Below are 13218 nucleotides of genomic sequence, written 5' to 3'. Positions count from 1 at the left end.
AATAAAGGAATGATGGGGTCACTGCCTGCAGCAGCTCACCCTGAACACAGAGCAGCCCAGACCCACCAGGGAAGAGCAAGGAAAAGCTGCTCCCCAGCTCTCTCCAGGCAAAGCAGGATAATTCCTTCCATCTCAGCTCATGGAGATGAATCCCAGCTTTGGTTTCCCAGGCTAAACCAGATCAGAACACACAAACCAGGCAACCTCAGCATGTGCAGGTGGAGGAAGGCTACAATGAACTCATCCTGGGCCAGCAGAGCTATTTTGCTACTAAAAATCCCCTCAGACAATCCCCCCCATCCCACCTTAAAAAGAAAAAACAAAAAGCACTCAGGGGTTGGTCTCCATACTCAATTTTCCCTGGCAGCCTCTCAGGCAGGAAAGTGCTCACTAGATCTCAAACTATGGCCAAAAATTTTTGAGGAAGACAACCCAGGGGAATTCCCTCCTCTCCCCATACAAATCCCATGTAAATCACCTCCAAAAACTCCTGTGACAGCCTCACCTTGGTATTCACAGGACAAACGGGGTGGGCAGGACAGAAACATCTTTGGGCTGAATTCTGATGCTCTGAAATAAAGGCACAGCCCCTTCCCAAGCCCAGGGAGTAGGTCCCAAAAACTGGGGGGCTCTGAGGGCTTCCTCCAAATTAAGGAGGATCCCAGGATGGTCTGGGCTTGAAAGGACCTTCAGGATCATCCTGTTCCTCTCCTGCCATGGCAGGGACACCTCCCACTGTCCCAGGCTGCTCCAAGCCCTGCCCAGCCTGGCCTTGGGCACTGCCAGGGATCCAGGGGCAGCCACAGCTGCTCTGGGAATTCTATTCCAGGGCTCCCCAGCCAAGAATTCCCAATTTCCCATCTAACCCTGCCCTCTGTGAGCTTGAATCCAGCTGCCCAGTCTTGTTATGAAGTTATTTTATAGCCCTGTAAACCTAATTTTGCCTTCTGTGCCTCAAACATGAATCTCTGCTTTACACAACTGATTCCCAGCTGACACAAGATCCTGAAAGAAAGAAAAAAATCCTCAAGAAAACCAAAGCCACTCCTTGAAAACTCCTCCTTGAGACAGCAGGTTTTCAACAATAGCCAGGGCATTTTGTGTTCTTCCTGAACATGAGAGTTTAATTCACAAAACAATGGCCAACCAGGAAGTGCTGGGTTCAGGTCCTGCCACGTGTCCCAGAGAGCAGCACTGCAGCAAGAGCAGGGCCCAGCAGGGAAATCAAATGAAATTCTGTGTCCCTGCAGTGAACCCTTCATGGTGCTCCAGAGAACTGCCGAGAACAGCGACAGGCAGGAGAGCAGGAGGATCAGGAGAAGATGGGAACTGCCATTCCCCGCTCAGGCTGCAGCGTTCTCCTCCCTCCAGTCGCTCATTTCAGACCTCACCGCACAAAAAATGATTTTATTTGGACCTGACTTCAGTCCCCAGGTGTGAGCAGCTCGTGGCACAAACTTTCCCCAACAGCACAACCCCTAAACCTCCCTGGGAGCACATGGATGTGCAGCAAGGCTGAGGAGCAGCAGAGGAGCACAGAGCCCCCCTTCCACAGTGACAGGGAATCTCAGCTTCACTTTAGGAACAAAACCATGGGATCCTGGGTTAGAAGGGACCTTTACCACCATCCCATCCCACCCCTGCCATGGCAGGGACACCTCCCCCTGTCCCAGGGTGCCCCAGTGTCCAGCCTGGCCTTGGGCACTGCCAGGGATCCAGGGGCAGCCCCAGCTGCTCTGGCAATTCCAGCCCAGCCAGGAATTCCCAATTCCCAATCTCCCACCCATCCCTGCCCTCTGGCACTGGGAGCCATTCCCTGGCTCCTGTCCCTCCATCCCTTGTCCCCAGTCCCTCTCCAGCTCTCCTGGAGCCCCTTCAGGCCCTGCCAGGGGCTCTGAGCTCTCCCTGGAGCCTTCTCCTCTCCAGGATGAACATTCCCAGCTCTCCCAGCCTTCCCCCATTGCTGTTCCATCCCCCAAATCACCTCTGTGGCTCTCTCTAAGTCCTGGAGTTAATTTTCCTTCAAAAGGAGCAAAACCAAGAACAAAGCCCAACATCTCCTGGTTGAGATAACTCTCCCCAGAGGGTTGGGAAGCTCAGCTGCCTCTTGAAATGAGTCTGCAGCATCCTGAAAGCTCCCAGAGGTGCTTCTGCACTCCCTGCCTTTCAGAGGAGTCATTTTGACATAAATGCTGAGAAGAAAAAACCAATTTCATTTCAAGACAAGTGTTTTTCAGAGCAATACAAAAATGCTGTAATAAAAGCTGTGCACCAGCTGATGCAATGAGATGCCACTGGATCAAGGAGAGAACATTTATTCTTTAGAGAACTCCCCAAATCCTGACTGAGAGGACTGGAAAGGCAGGGAGAGACTGATCAACACTCAGGGTATGGAGAAAAGCAGGAGGAGCTGCTGGGGATGGTGCTCACAGAAGGGACATTCAGTGACCTCTGCTTCACACTGAACTATCTGAGCACAGCTACATCAGCTGGCATGGAATAAACACACCACAGCTACCCAGGCTGAAACTTGCCTGCTAATGATTGCTTTTAAGGGTCAAAAATACCCTTTAAAACCCACAGGGGCTGCACTGACGAGCCAGAGCTCTGCTGCAAGAAGCTGAGCAGAAGGGAGCACAGAAAGCAGATTTTTAACCTATTTTATCTATGAAACAGCAGTGTCTGAGTCATTAAAGAGAGATTAGGATTGGCAGAACTCACTAATTTTTAGTGTCATTTATTTACACAGGTTTAGTCCAAGTTGTTCCAATGAAAAGAGATTAAATAACAGGGGCAAGGGTGGCATTTCAACTTGGCCTTAACTCCTTTCTGGGGGACATCATTTTATTTTACATTGAAATTCCTAAACTGCTCCTTCTCTTGCTCCTTAGTTTTTCCCTGTTCTTCCAACCCTTCCAATGTGCCTTTGATGAAAATCCTCAAAAGCTTCTCCTCAAAATTCCTCCTCAGTGAGAGGTTATTAATCCTCAGAGGAAAGACTCTGTTGAGAAAAGATGAGGAGGAAAATTTTTCATGGAGATAAATGGTATTAAAACTGGAAAAAAACCTGATCTTATTTCTTTTATTTTCTTTTTTTTGTTGTTGTTTACCAATGTAATGGCAGGGTTAATTTTGAATTCAAGATTGAATTCAGGATTTTGAATTCACAGGAATTCTGGATCTCAGACTTGAGGAAATCCAGAAGTCCAGAGTATAAAAGAAATTATCAAAGGGTTTCATTTGAAATGACAAAAATAGAGAAAATTAGAGACCTGCATGGAAATTCTTTTTAGCCTTTTCTGAGACAAACCAACAGCTGGGCTACAACACCTAAATATATTTTTACTTAATAGATTATTTTGATACTGAAAACACATCCAGAAAGCTCCAGCTGTTCTACAGAGAGCACTTGAGCAAAACAAGAGATTTTTCATTTAAAAAACTCCCAAGAACAGAAAATGCCCAAATCCATGATGTGCACATTGAGTCTGCAGGCAGCACATTCCACCATGAAAACGTGGATTCATAGTCCTGAAATATTTGGTAAAAATATCCCAGTTTTCTACTCATATTCAAAACTGCATTTTCAGAAAATGGAATTCCAGCATTACCTGAGATTTCAGAACAAGAAGTATCTCATTTAAACTTTAAAAAAAAATTATTATTTTTTTTTTTAATCAGTGTTTTAATTCCTTCTTATCTTTTCTCTCCTAAAGATAACTCTGACCACAAGAAACACAAAACATCTGCTCCAAAGGCATTTTTAATCCCTCCTCTGGATGATGCTCCAGAGGAAGAAGGGAACCAAATGGAGCAACTTAAAAGCTCCATTATTCATTGAAAGGGGACAGCACTGATATTCCCAATTTTCAAGCATTATTCTTTAGAAAGAACCACAAAGATTTACATACTTGAAGAGAAATCCCCAATAAAAATGCACTGTCAACTTTTTTAAATAACCACACTGATTTCTTTTTTTTTATTTCCAGCACAGCAATTTCTGGCTGGCCTGTCTTTCTTAAGTCAGATTAAAGCATGCTGAGAGAGGAACAGCATGAAGCAGTTCCTTAATAAAAGAGAATTTCTATCTACATGCAGCATTTGGCTTTTTTACTGAAGCATGCTTAGCAAAATAAAATTATCCCTCAACTGACTGAACAGGGGCATTAAAGAAATCATCTTACTCCACCACTTTGGTGTAAATGTGATTTTTTCCCCATCTTTAGCTATTTCTAGAATCTTCTCCCACTGTATATTCTAGCTGAGGGGAGGGTGAATTAAAGCAGGAATGATGGGGGGGACAGACAGGATCTGACTCTGAAACTACATCAAAGACTGTCCTAAAATCTCCTGGAATTGGTACCCACAGGAAAAAACCATTAACAGTGACACAGATACACACAAATTCTTCTTTCTCCAATTAATTGTTGTTTTCTTTTATACAGAGTCAAGGAGAAACTAAAAGTGGGTTTGTTCACACATCCACAAGCTATATATATATATATATACATATATACACATTTTAATCTTCAAACCTGATGGAGAATGAAGTGTTTGGATTTGATCCATCCATAAAATGCTTTGCTGAAATTGAGATAAAGCCTGAGGGAGCCCAGCACAGCCTCTGGCTGTGACAGGGGAGGGAAACACCACGAGGTGGCTGTGCCCTCATCTGAATTAACACTTGGGGGCATTTCTGAAGGAGTTTGGAATGACTCAGAGATGGGACCTCTGAGATTTTAGATTCTGTGATTTATTTTCCTATCTTGTACAGGAAGGGTGAGTTGGGCTCACATCTTCACTGCATGGCTCAGAAGGTCACAAGACCCCCAGGTACAAGACTTTTTAAGGATTTATTGATAATAAAACACCACCAACAAGGATATTTATGGTTTTCACCCAATCCTTAAATATTTCACCCTATGGACCCCTGCTACAGTGTGAGCTTCCTTAGCCACTCATGTTATGGCACACAAACCCACAGTGCTGCATTCTAAACTCCTTGTTCACCTCTGGAACTACTTTTATTTTTATATCTTGAACTCTAAACTTGAAACTTTCTTCCACTGAACCTAATGTGTCTCTGCTTTAAATTAGAAATCCACATTCTCACCTCTGGCACCTCAGTTTGGGAGCCTTTCCCAAGGTCTCAGATCAAATCCTGGGTTTAATTCTGATCTTTAGCTCAGAGCCCCCGAGTTCTGAGATTTCCCTGTATTTCAGATTCCAGCAAAGCCTGACACTCCCAGTTCTCCCAGAACTCTCCACAGGGAGCTCAGAGCTGCTCTGGGCTCTCAATTCAGCACTCAGGGTCCCCAGTTTTTACAGCCCACCCTTCCCAAGGAGCACGGCTCAGTGAGGCACGCTGAATTATTCCAACCTGCACGCTGAGTCCCAGGATGGCTGGGCTGGAAAGGAGCTCAAATCCCATCTCGTTCCAGCCCTGTGCCACGGCAGGGACACCTGACACACCCCAGGCTGCTCCAAACCCCATCCCTGGGACACTGCAGGGGTCCAGGGGCAGCCCCAGCTGCTCTGGGCACCTGTGCCAGGGCCTGCCCACCCTGCCAGGGAACAATTCCTATAATCTGGAGACAGTGAAGGCCTCAGAGTGGTTTCCCCATGCCCCAAGTGGTCACTGAGGTGACATTAAAAATTAGGAGAGCGGGGCTGTGTGTCACAGACACATTTTCTGAAAAATCCTTTCCTTAGGATTTTTTAATCCTGAGAAGCTGAGAGGCCTCAGGAACAAAATGTAACCAAATAACAAAATATTTATCTGCTGCTGTGGAATGCAACAGGGGCATCTGGGATTGGTCTCTAATGGTGGTTGTTTCTAATTAATGGCCAATCACAGCCAGCTGGCTCAGACTCTTGGTCAGTCACAAGATTTTATTATCATTGCTTCCCTTCCTTTCAAGCCTTCTGATGAAATCTTTTCTTCTATTCTATTAACTTTATTCTATTCTATTGTTATTCTTTCTTCTATTGAAACTATTTAGTATAGTTTTAATATATCATATACTTTTAATATAATATATATCATAAAATAATAAATCAGCCTTCTGTAACATGGAGTCAGATCCTCATCTCCTCCCTCGTCCTGGGACCCCTGTGAACACCAGCAGAGCCATGGGTGCAGGAAAATCAGGTTTTCCACATGAGTAACCTCAGGAAGCACTGATGGGAAAGGCTGGCACAGAGGCAATCAGTGAGGTCATTAGGAAAGCAAATCCCAGAGTGCACAGCTCCTCTGAACTGATTAGATAAGGGCTGCACTGTGCAGAGACACATCTGAGAGCAGGGGGAGCAGCAGGAGGTGGGCAGGAGACACTGCAGGAGGTGAGGGGATGAGAGGATGGGAAAACCACACAGAATTGGGGTTGGGATTGGGACCGGAGCCCAAAGGCGCCACAGGGAGGTGAATCACAGCAGCCAAGGGCTCTGGTGGTTTCTAATCCCTGTGCCTGCTCCCCAAGCCAAGGCAAACACTAATTCCCATTGAACAACACAGGTGGGAAGTGTTTTATTCTGTTGGAGCTGCCAAATGAAACCCCAGCGCTCCTACTGAACACCTGGGAGCTAAAATCCACCTTCAGCTCACAACTCTGCTGCCACTGCTTGCCAGCCACACATTCCTGTGTCAGGAACTTGGTTACAATGAGAAAAAAAGCATGAAAAGAATAAGATTGAAATAAAAGGAGCAGCCCCCTTTGCTTCCAGGCTGAGGCATCCACAGAATCCCAGACTGGTTTGGGTTGGAATGGATCTTTAAACCCATCAAATTCCAAATCCCTGCCATGGGCAGGGACACCTTCCACTAGCCCAGGGCACTCAAATTCATATTTGGAGCAACTGCAGGTCTGCAAAGGTCCAGGCTTCTGAGCTCAAAGAAATGTATTTATGAGAAGCTAAATCACCTGAGAGATTTCAAACCCAAATGTAAACTATTTCTTTTAACAAGCACCTTTCCTGTTGGAATGATAATGCATTAAATAACAATAGATGCTAATGAAATTAAAATGCTTTAAATAAGAATCCATTATAATGAGGCTAAAATACATTAAATAATTCTAATCCAAGGGGAGCCTGATCCTGGCATGGAAAACATGCATGGAATAAAGCTGGACACCCCTGCACCTCCTGACCTCAGCCCCAACCTCACACATCACAACAGAGAAACTCCCACATGTTTAAAAATACAGAAGCACTGAACTAATGTAAACTCAAAAAAAAGTCCTCAAAATGGTCCTTTATATCTGTCTATGCGACGTTTGCTAAGAATAAACCCTTTAGTCATGCTCTAGAAATTTGATGAGTGGTCCAGAGCAATGGTGGAATTGTTTCAGAAAGTGCAAATAGTGCCCAGAGCCAGGATTATCCCAACATGTGGTGCCTGCAGAGCTGTGGGGTTTAACTGTGTGTGGATCACAGAGAAAACCCAAAACAAGAATCCCTGGGAGATGCTCCTGAAATTTATTTAGAAAAATCAAAGAGCAAAGCAGCTGAACACACAGCTCTTGTTGACAGAAATACATTCTGAATCTGCCAGGGGACACAAATCCTAATTATGGAATCCTGGAATGCTTTGGGTTGGATTTAAACCCACCCAGAGCCAGCCCTGCCATGGCAGGGACACCTCCCACTGTCCCAGGGTGTCCCAGTGTCCAGCCTGGCCTTGGGCACTGCCAGGGATCCAGGGGCAGCCACAGCTGCTCTGGCAATTCCAGCCCAGCCAGGAATTCCCAATTCCCAATCTCCCACCCATCCCTGCCCTCTGGCACTGGGAGCCATTCCCTGGCTCCTGTCCCTCCAGCCCTTGTAAAATGTAAGCTCAGGACACACAAGAATATTTTAAGGTGAATAAATCCATCTCTATACATTCCTCACATTCCTCACTATTTTCAAATTATCACTCTAATTCTATGGGGTCCCCTATGGGGTTTATTTTAAAAATCTCTTCCAATGGAATCTTTTTGCAACTGCACCTCATGTTTGGGCAGATGCTGGTTGGTGTTTAGGGGCTGCTTTAGGTCAGATTCCAGAGAGATCAGGAAAAGAAAATAAAAGGAATAGAAATTGATTCCAGGTACCAGTGGAAGGTATTTGGTACAAGTGAATTCCTCAACTACAATTCCCAAAAACCTTTTGTGCAGCTGACATACAGGATATTAAACTGGGACCTCCTGTGGGCTGGAGGGAGTGACACACTCAGCTGCTGCCTCTGAAATCCCCCAGGACTGGAATCCCATTCAGTAACTGAAACAGGACTGGGATCCCAGTATCAACCTGCAAAATAATTCATACAGGACTGGGATCCCATTCAGTAACTGAAACAGGACTGGGATCCCAGTATCAACCTGCAAAATAATTCATACAGGACTGGGATCCCATTCAGTAACTGAAACAGGACTGAAATCCCAGTATCAACCTGCAAAATTATTCCCATAGGACTGGAATCCCATTCAATAATTCATCCAGGACTGGAATCCCAGTCTCAACCTATTTTATGAAAATAATTCATACAGGACTGGAATCCCAATATGAACCTGTAAAATAATTCATAGAGGACTGAAATCCCAGTATCACCTTTAAAATAACTCATACAGGACTGGGATCCCAGTATCACCTGTAAAATAATTCCCATAGGACTGGGATCCCATTTAATAATTCCCACAGGGCTGAAATCCCAGTATCAACCTGCAAAATAATTCACACAGGACTGGAATCCCAGTATCAACCTGTAAAATAACTCATACAGGACTGGGATCCCATTTATTAATTCATAGAGGACTGAAACCCCAGTATTACCTTTAAAATAACTCATACCCAGTATCACCTGTAAAATAATTCCCATAGGACTGGGATCCCATTCAATAATTCACACAGGACTGCAATTCCAGTATTAACCTGCAAAATAATTCCCACAGGACTGGAATCCCAGTATCACCCGTAAAATAACTCACACAGGACTGCAATTCCAGTATTAACCTGCAAAATAATTCCCACAGGACTGGAATCCCAGTATCAACCTGTAAAATAATTCATACAGGACTGGAATCCCATTCAATAATTCATGCAGGACTGGCATCCCAGTATCAACCTGTAAAATAACTCACACAGAACTGAAATCCCAGCATCACCTGCAAAATAATGTCCACAGGACTGGAATCCCTTCAGTAATTCACAAGGTCTGAAATCCCAGTATCCACCTGTAAAATAACTGACTCTGGGAAGTTCCATCTGGAATTCAGCAAGAACGAGCTGTGGCACTGGACCTGTGCTAGGAAAGGTGATCCCAAACCCAAAATGCAGCTTTAGAAAAGGGTTTCACCATTTGACATCTCCCCCAACAAAGGCCAGGCTAAGCAAAACCAACCCAAACACCGATAAACAAACAAACAAAAACCAAAACCAAACCAAAACCAAAAAACCCAACCCCAAAACCAGCTGCCAGGTTAAAACCTTTATCAGGATCTGTCTGGGGTGATTTACCTGCTCCAAACAGCAGCTCAAGCCACTAAACCTCAGTGATCGCATCAAAATAATGTTTTCTTCTGATTCATTTACTCTGAAAGGGTTTTATAGCAAATTACCCTCACTCCCTGCTCCATTTCCAGCACAGCAGCAGAGGAAAATAAAGAAATAAAGTGGGTGAGAGCAAGGATGTGCTTGTGCATCTCCCAGCTGCAACAGAGGCAAATCCATGGAACTGCTTCTAATTTCCCAACCTACAGGATTCCCAGGTACCAGTGCTAAGGAATGTGGGCAGAAAAAGATAAAAAATCTGGTTTAAAGATGTTTTACCATTTAGCTTTGGGCTTTTCCTAAAGAGACTCCCACTCTAAGGTTAAATTTGGCGCTGTCTTCTCATCTTAAAGAGTATAAATGCAGATGAAATTTTGTTCAAAAACAGATTTTTTCTTTTTTTTTTCATGTATTAAAGTAAGAACTGATGTGTTTCACCATTTTTAAGTGTCCACTGCATAGAATTAAAGCAAAGCAAGAGTTTAAAAGTGGTTTGATAAAAAGAAGTTACCTTAAACTTGCTGAGTGCATAATAAAGAGATTGGAGCTCTTCAAAGCACGTTCTGGACTTAAAATCCAAGCAATAAAGAAATATTCTTTATTGTTAGTGAACTGCATGGGCTCCTTTTCCAGCTCCACATTTTGGGGCATTTTAGAATTCAATCTTTTTCCCACTTTAACATGCACAAAGAGAACCAGAATTTATCTTCTTTTTCTGCTTTCTGTTTCTCTTCTTCAAGAAGTGCTCATTTAAAGGAAAAGCTTTCAGGAATGGGAAATAATGCCCAGGACATTAAAAACACAGCTTAAGAGTTAAAAAGTTTCCTTTATTCTAGGTGCTTTAACTAAAAAAATACTAAACTTTCTTTAGAGATTTCATCACAGAGCAACCTGCTTGGAGAAATCCCATCTCAGCTGGCCAACAAGTGGATCTTTAACTATCTGCCAACAGCAGTGATGATGTTTAATGAGTTGGGAAATTAAGAGAAAATTTCAGGATTTGACACTCTGGATTCAGGGCCAGCTCTTCTGCTCCCCTAGAAATGATGGAATAGTTATTTTGGATAATTTCCTGCCCATTTTAAGATCTCCAGTGCTTGTTTTTATTAAAAGTGTTTTTAAAAGTTCTTTTGAAAGTGTTAACACTGAGAGTGCTTCCCCAGCAGGCTGACAATGATACAATTTTGGGTTGACTCACTGATACTGTGTGTTCACACCAGAAATTCACATTACAGCCCGATTGCCTCATGCTCCAGGGTGGGTCCTGCACACAAGGAACTTTCCCAGGGAGGAAAAACCTGGCTGTAAGCAAATACACATTTTTACAGCCGCTCACTGGCATCACAACCCTGTTTCCTCTGCTTTAGAAAGCTGAAATTGCTGCTTTTTTCACCAAAACCAAATGCATAAATAGAATTGGTAAAGCAGCATGAACCCACCAACTTTTGCTGCATTTGTGTTTGAGGATGATGAAAGCACCTCTAAAATTTTAAGGGAATCCTTTTGCAGCTGCAGCTCACGTTTGGGCAGGTGCTGGTGGGTGTTAAGGGGCTGCTTCAGGTCAGACTCCAGAGAGATCAGGAAAAGAACAGCCTGGCATTCTCCAGCTTCCATCAGCAGAAGATTTTAGGGTAAAGAGCAGAAAATCCAGGATTCTTCAGACAGGCAATTAGTGGTTTCTATGCCAGCCACAAGACCACTTAGGCACCAAAACCAAATGCAAATCTTTTATTCTATTAAAAAAAATAACACAGAATCATTATCCAACAGCATCAGCACATCTATTCTTGGGGAAAAAAGAGACAAACAACTCACCACTGCCCAAAGTATTTGTATGGCAGCACCAGAGATGCAGATCAGCAGATAATGATGGTCAGAAAAATGGAATAACCCTCAACTTTTGCACCTGACACACAGCAGGGCACTGCTCCCTCCAGCCTCAATTTATCCCTGTTTTTACACTGCTGGGGGTGAAAAGGGGAGTGGGCTGGAGCTTCCCTGCTGTGCAAACACATCCTAAAATCACGGATTCACCTCCTGTGTGGTTCCCCACTCTCAGCTGTGCAGTGGCAGATGGGCCACAGGGTGGCTTCTCCCTGCAGCACAGGTGGCCGCTGTCACAGGTGTCACAGGAGGGTCAGGAACACCGCGGGGAGGGAACCCGGCTCGGGAAAGAGCCTGGAGAGGGTCAGGAGAAACACGGGGGAGGGGATGAAGGGATAAAGGAAGGCGAGAAGAAAGGGGTGAAGGAGGGGATGAAGAAGAGATGAAGGAAGGGAAGAAGAGGAGATGAAGGGATGAAGGAAGAGCTAAAGGAAAGCGTGAAGGAAGGGGTGAAAGAGAGGATGAAGGAAGGGACGAAGGAACGGATAAAAGAGGGGATGAAGGAAGGGATGAAGGAAGGGATGAGGGAAGGGATGAAGGAGGGGATGAAGGAGGGGATGAAGGAAGGGATGAAGGAAGGGATGAAGGAAGGGATGAGGGAAGGGATGAAGGAAGGGATGAAGGATGCCATTCCCCGGCACATCAGCAGCGCTATCAGGGTGCCCAGAGCAGCTGTGGCTGCCCCTGGATCCCTGGCAGTGTCCCAGGCCAGGCTGGACAGGGCTTGGAGCACCTGGGACAGTGAAAGGTGTCCCTGCCATGGCAGGCAGTTGGAAGGGGATGAGATTTAAGATCCCCTCTAACCCAAACCAAACCGGGACAGCAACCCCTGGAAGCGAGAGCCCCAATTACAGCGGAGAGCGAAGTTCAGCGAGCGCAGGTGCCGGAGCAGCAGCAGCAGCAGCAGCAGCTCCCGCCCGCTCCCTCACGCCCGCAGCATCCCCGGCCCGCAGCGGCGCTGAGGGAGCCCGGGGGGCTCGGGGCGCTGCCCCAGGGCAGGGCGGGGGCTGCGGCTCCCCCTGCCCGGAGCGCGGGGACGCGGGGCCGGCTCGGAGCAGGTGCCGCCGGGACTGACCTTGCGCAGGGCGGGCACGAAGAGGCCGCGCCATTTCGGGCCGTTCTCCTCGCCCAGGAACTCGTAGGGCTGCGGCGGCGGCTGCATGGCGGCCGCTCCGCATCGGGGCCGGCCGGGCCGCCGCGGTGTCGCTGCTCACCCGCCCGGCCGGGCCGCCATGGCTCGGCGGGGCCGCTCGGGGCTCGGCGGGGCCGCTCGGGGCTCGGGGAGGCGCCGGGCGGGGGTCGGGACGGGCCGGGCCGGGCCCCGCTCGCTGCGGCCCCGCTGCCGCCGCCGCCCGCGGCCGCCGCCCTGCGCGCCTGCGCCGCCCGCCCCGCGCGCCCCCTGCGGGCCGCGCCCGGAACTGCGGGCACCGAGCGGGGACTGCCCGGCCCGGGGACGGCTCCGAAACCAGGGGATCATTGTTTAATTAGGGGACAGCTCTGAACTGGGGAGAGCTCCTGAACCGGGGGAGAGTTCCTAAACTGGGACAGAGCTCCTGAACTGGAGTATAATTCCTTACCGAGGGGATAATTCCTGAACTGGGGGAGATTTCCTGAACTGTGGGAGAGCTCCTGAACTGGGAGAGATTTCCTTACCGAGGGGATAATTCCTGAACTGGGGGAGATTTCCTGAACTGGGGGAGATTTCCTTAACTAGAGGAGATTTCCTAAACTAGGGGAGAGCTCCTGAACTGGGGAGGATTTCCCTAACTGAGGGAGAGCTCCTGAACTGGGGGATAATTCCTTAAC

The 13218-nt window shown here is 46.7% G+C and overlaps 1 protein-coding gene across 1 annotated transcript in view; it reads right to left on the bottom strand.

The window, feature by feature from the left end:
• SOS2 (SOS Ras/Rho guanine nucleotide exchange factor 2) overlaps positions 1-12681 on the bottom strand; it is a 52971-nt gene extending 40290 nt beyond the window's left edge. Inside the window, exon 1 of the mRNA XM_036384122.2 lies at positions 12488-12681. Coding sequence (XP_036240015.1) covers positions 12488-12574 — 87 coding nt within the window. The 5' untranslated portion in view covers positions 12575-12681. The remainder of the gene's footprint in view (positions 1-12487) is intronic.
• Between the last annotated feature and the right edge of the window lie 537 nt (positions 12682-13218).

Source organism: Molothrus ater, chromosome 6 (genome assembly GCF_012460135.2).
Source record: "Molothrus ater isolate BHLD 08-10-18 breed brown headed cowbird chromosome 6, BPBGC_Mater_1.1, whole genome shotgun sequence".
Lineage (NCBI taxonomy): Eukaryota > Metazoa > Chordata > Aves > Passeriformes > Icteridae > Molothrus > Molothrus ater.
This window is presented reverse-complemented; position numbering and strand designations above follow the sequence as displayed.